Genomic DNA, 5,000 nt, shown 5'->3' on the forward strand with positions numbered 1-5,000 from the left:
ATTTTTACCTCTTATTATAGTGTGTGCTTCGGGGGGTGCGCGCATGCAAGAAGGAAGTTTGAGCTTGATGCAAATGGCTAAAATATCGTCTGCTTTATATGAGTATCAATTAAATAAAAGGTTATTTTATGTATCAATCCTTACATCTCCTACAACTGGTGGAGTAACAGCCAGTTTTGGTATGTTAGGGGATATTATCATTGTCGAACCCAATGCTTACGTTGCATTTGCGGGTAAAAGAGTCATTGAACAAACATTGAATCAAACAGTACCTGAAGGTTCACAAGAGGCTGAATATTTATTCGAGAAGGGTTTATTTGACTTAATTCTACCACGTCATCGTTTAAAAAGCGTTCTGGGTGAGTTATTTGAGCTCCACGCCCTTTTTCCTTTGAATCAAAATTCAAATCAAGTAGAGCGTTAAGTTCAATTATTTTAATTTGATTTGTAGCAAAGAACAAAGAAAGAAGGAGTGATTTTCTCGAAATCAAAGGAAAAAAGAGAGTTTCTTTGGGAACAGAAGATCTAATTGCAGAAAGCAACAAAAGTTGCGGATAACTCTTTTTTTTACCTATCCTATATTCTAATCCTGATTACGAATCAATAAACCTGAAGAGTGAATTCTTCCTTTCGTGAAATTAGAGAAACAAAATTTCTTCTTCTAGGGGTCGAAATTTGATAATTCCAATATTGATAATAGAGTTTTCTAGCTTTCTCTATCGCCCGAAAAACCATTTTAGCTAATCCTGCGATAATCGGTAAGAAACTCTTTATATATCTATTTGAATTATTCAATTAGAAGACAAGAACAAAATACAAATAAATGAAGAGAAATAATAAGGTTGATTATCATATAGACTCATGTAAAAAGATGAAAAAGCCCATTTATTTAGTTCTACATTCTTTGCACTTATTCTACCTATTTCGTTTCGATTCCAAATTCTAGAATTCTATTACTATATAATCTAAATAAGAAAATTCTCTACGAACTCATAAGAATTCAAATTCTTCATTCTAATTATTACTTAATTACAAGATATCTTTAATTTGATATTTCTATTTATTTTATAGAATAGATTTATATTATAGAATAGATTTCTAGAAAGAATAACAGATACAAATAGTAAATCGGGGTACCCTTCTATGATGAACCTTCCCTCTATTTTTGTACCATTAGTAGGCCTAGTATTTCCGGCAATTGCAATGGCTTCTTTATTTCTTCATGTTCAAAACAATAAGATTGTTTAGATTCAACGGGATCCAATCCCATCCATTTTTTTTTTTTCAAAACTTGGACTTATATTGTATCATAACACGGATATCTAGTTAGTGAAATAGAGTCTAACGTGTGATTTCCGCCGAACATAAAGGAAAAGGTTCTTAAGGTTTGTGGAAACGTGATATATGGATATTTGAATTCTAGCAATTTGAAAATAGATCAGGATCGCCGGATGAATTAAAATTTAAAATGAAGTCGGCGGATCTATATGTAATATGTATATCGATACGGATAGTAGAATCGTATTGTATTAGGGGGTTCTTATTTTAGATCTAACCAAGTTGATGAATTACTCCTAAAGGTTCCCATCAAACTAGTGCTAGTTGATGAGAATGACTTCGGAAACAGCAAAGTTCAATTTTTCTGGGGTATTATCTAAATTCCAATAAAATATAATCGGATCAAGTATGAGTTGGCGATCAGAACATATATGGATAGAACTTCTACCAGGGTCTCGAAAAATAAGTAATTTCTGCTGGGCTTTTATCCTTTTTTTAGGTTCATTAGGATTCTTATTAGTTGGAATTTCCAGTTATCTTGGTAGAAATTTGATATCGTTTTTTCCATCTCAGCAAATCATTTTTTTCCCACAAGGGATAGTCATGTCGTTCTACGGAATTGCGGGTCTCTTTATTAGCTCCTATTTATGGTGTACTATTTCTTGGAATGTAGGTAGTGGTTATGATCTATTCGATAGAAGGGAAGGAATAGTGTGTATTTTTCGGTGGGGATTTCCTGGAAGAAATCGTCGCATATTCCTCCGATTCCTTATAAAGGATATTCGGTCTGTTAGAATAGAAGTAAAAGAGGGGATTTATGCTCGTCGTGTCCTTTATATGGACATCCGAGGCCAGAGGGCCATTCCTTTGACTCGTACTGATGAGAATTTGACTCCAGGAGAGATTGAAAAAAAAGCTGCTGAATTGGCCTATTTCTTGCGCGTACCAATTGAAGTATTTTGAAAATAAGGAACTAAAAAATAAAAAACGCAAGACTACTTTGGTTCTAACTGAACTTGATGTTTCATCAGAACAGTCATTTAACCAAAGCAAACGTATATGAAACAAACATAAAACGAAACTCCTTTTGTGGTCTTTTATGCGTACGCAAATTCACACAACTCAATAACTTCAATACCAAATCGAAATAATAGATTCATCTCCGATAGCAAACCCTTTCGTTTTCTTTTTTTAAGTTCAATATTTCTTGGAATTGATACTTTAGATTAGATCTAGCATATCTTGTCAATCATTTCTTTTTTGGCAGTTTATTTTTCTCCCTTCTTTTGTATTCTTTAAGGATCAACAATTGGATTTCTTACTAAGAATAAGAATGATAACGAGCCAATTTCTGTTTTACCAGTCATTTTTTATCATCACAATATCTTTTCCTCTCAAGTATTCTATTCCTGACTATGGGTCATCAGTGAAATTTTTTCGAAAGATTGGATATTTTGATAGAATTTGATAGAAAAGGAGTTCGTTCGTCTCAAAAAAAGATTCTTAGCCTATTTCTTTCTGTATTCTTTCTAGATTCAAAGACTCACCAAGAAAATAGATTCATACCCTCGATCAAACTCATGAAAAAATGGCAAAAAAGAAAGCATTCACTCCTCTTTTCTATCTTTCATTTCTAGTCTTTTTGCCCTGGTGGATTTCTTTCTCATTTAAGAAATGTTTGGAATTTTGGATTACTAATTGGTGGAATACTGGGCAATCCGAAATTTTCTTGAATATCTTTCAAGAAAAGAGTATTCTAGAAAAATTCATAGAATTAGAAGAATTCGTCTTCTTGGACGAAATGATCAAAGAATACTCGGAGACACATCCACAAGAGTTTCGTATAGGAATCCATAAAGAAACAATCCAATTCATCAAGATACAAAATGAGGGTCATATCCATACGATTTTGCACTTCTCGACAAATCTCATCTGTTTTGTTATTCTAAGCGGTTATTCTATTTGGGGTAATGAAAACCTTGTTATTCTTAACTCTTGGTCTCGGGAATTCCTATATAACCTAAGCGACACAGTCAAAGTCTTTTCCATTCTTTTATTAACTGATTTATGTATCGGATTCCATTCACCACATGGTTGGGAATTAATGATTGGCTCTATCTATCAAGATTTTGGATTTGGTTATAATGATCAAATTCTATCTGGTCTTGTTTCCACCTTTCCAGTCATTCTCGATACAATTTTGAAATATTGGATTTTCCGTTATTTAAATCGTGTATCTCCGTCACTTGTAGTTATTTATCATTCAATGAATGACTGATAAAGGATCTATTGCACTGATATGAATCTAATCCAATTTGAATGTTTATTACTTATTACTTTGTAGTTGTAGATAAACAAAGCATTGAAAATCTTACTTATTATATATATATAGCTTCATCCTATATTTTTTTATTCCAGTAAATAGCAGAATCGTGGATAGGGAACTATACTAGCGACCTACCCCATTTATTTTATTGTATAAATTTTGGAATCAATGATTGGACCATGCAAACTAGAAATACTTTTTCTTGCATAAAGAAACAGATTACTCGATCTATTTCCGTATCGCTCATGATATATATCATAACTCGGACATCCATTGCAAGTGCATATCCCATTTTTGCGCAGCAGGGTTTTGAAAATCCACGAGAAGCAACTGGCCGTATTGTATGTGCCAATTGCCATTTAGCTAATAAGCCCGTGGATATTGAGGTACCACAAGCGGTACTTCCCGATACTGTATTTGAAGCAGTTGTTCGAATCCCTTATGATATGCAACTGAAACAAGTTCTTTCTAATGGTAAAAAAGGGGGTTTGAATGTGGGGGCTGTTCTGATTTTACCGGAGGGTTTTGAATTAGCCCCTCCCGATCGTCTTTCTACCGAGATGAAAGAAAAGATAGGCAATTTGTCTTTTCAGAGCTATGGCCCCAATAAAAAAAATATTCTTGTGGTGGGCCCTGTCCCCGGTAAGAAATATAGTGAAATCACCTTTCCTATTCTTTCCCCGGACCCCGCTACTAAGAGGGATGCTCGCTTCTTAAAATATCCTATATACGTAGGCGGGAACAGGGGGAGAGGTCAGATTTATCCCGACGGGAGCAAGAGTAACAATACAGTTTATAATGCTACCGCAGCAGGTATAGTAAGCAAAATCATACGAAAAGAAAAAGGGGGGTATGAGATAACCATAACAGATGCATCGGATAGTCGTCAAGTGGTTGATATTATCCCTCCAGGACCAGAACTTCTTGTTTCAGAGGGTGAATCTATCAAATTTGATCAACCTTTAACGAGTAATCCTAATGTGGGCGGATTTGGTCAGGGAGACGCAGAAATAGTACTTCAAGATCCATTACGTGTCCAAGGACTTTTGTTCTTTTTGGCGTCTGTTATTTTGGCACAAATCTTTTTGGTTCTGAAAAAGAAACAGTTCGAGAAAGTTCAATTGGCCGAAATGAATTTCTAGACTCGCAGATTTAGCGACATCAAGTTCGTAAAAATGACCAAATTCTTGTTAGCGATTAGGCATGATCAAAAAACTGAAATGATGAAAAACCTTTGGCTTATTTAGACTCTTCTTCCAAATTTATATACTCTTTTTTTCTTACCAGTCTCAATTTTAGCAAATTTTGTCTAAATACTAGATATGAGTAAGCATAAGAGGGGAACAGATAAATGCGGGGAACAAATAATTTTAGGAGAGATTCCTCGTCTTCCTTG

The 5,000-nt window shown here is 34.3% G+C and overlaps 5 protein-coding genes across 5 annotated transcripts in view; all 5 read left to right on the forward strand. All coding sequences in view use genetic code 11, as the record gives it.

The window, feature by feature from the left end:
- accD overlaps positions 1 to 424 on the forward strand; it is a 1,500-nt gene extending 1,076 nt beyond the window's left edge. Inside the window, exon 1 of the mRNA in view lies at positions 1 to 424. This exon is cut by the window's left edge and continues 1,076 nt beyond it. Coding sequence (YP_009491734.1) covers positions 1 to 424 — 424 coding nt within the window.
- A 722-nt stretch (positions 425 to 1,146) lies between these two features.
- psaI lies at positions 1,147 to 1,248 on the forward strand. The gene has a single exon. It carries the CDS (start codon positions 1,147 to 1,149, stop codon positions 1,246 to 1,248), a length of 102 nt encoding a protein of 33 aa, YP_009491735.1.
- Positions 1,249 to 1,686: 438 nt separating this feature from the next.
- Positions 1,687 to 2,241, forward strand: ycf4. Its single transcript has one exon. The coding sequence runs from the start codon at positions 1,687 to 1,689 to the stop codon at positions 2,239 to 2,241; it is 555 nt and encodes a 184-aa protein (YP_009491736.1).
- Positions 2,242 to 2,866: 625 nt separating this feature from the next.
- cemA lies at positions 2,867 to 3,556 on the forward strand. Its single transcript has one exon. It carries the CDS (start codon positions 2,867 to 2,869, stop codon positions 3,554 to 3,556), a length of 690 nt encoding a protein of 229 aa, YP_009491737.1.
- A 227-nt stretch (positions 3,557 to 3,783) lies between these two features.
- On the forward strand, positions 3,784 to 4,746 carry petA. Its single transcript has one exon. The coding sequence runs from the start codon at positions 3,784 to 3,786 to the stop codon at positions 4,744 to 4,746; it is 963 nt and encodes a 320-aa protein (YP_009491738.1).
- Positions 4,747 to 5,000: the final 254 nt, after the last annotated feature.

This window comes from Ipomoea triloba, chloroplast (assembly GCF_003576645.1).
Source record: "Ipomoea triloba voucher KIOM201701018921 chloroplast, complete genome".
NCBI lineage: Eukaryota > Viridiplantae > Streptophyta > Magnoliopsida > Solanales > Convolvulaceae > Ipomoea > Ipomoea triloba.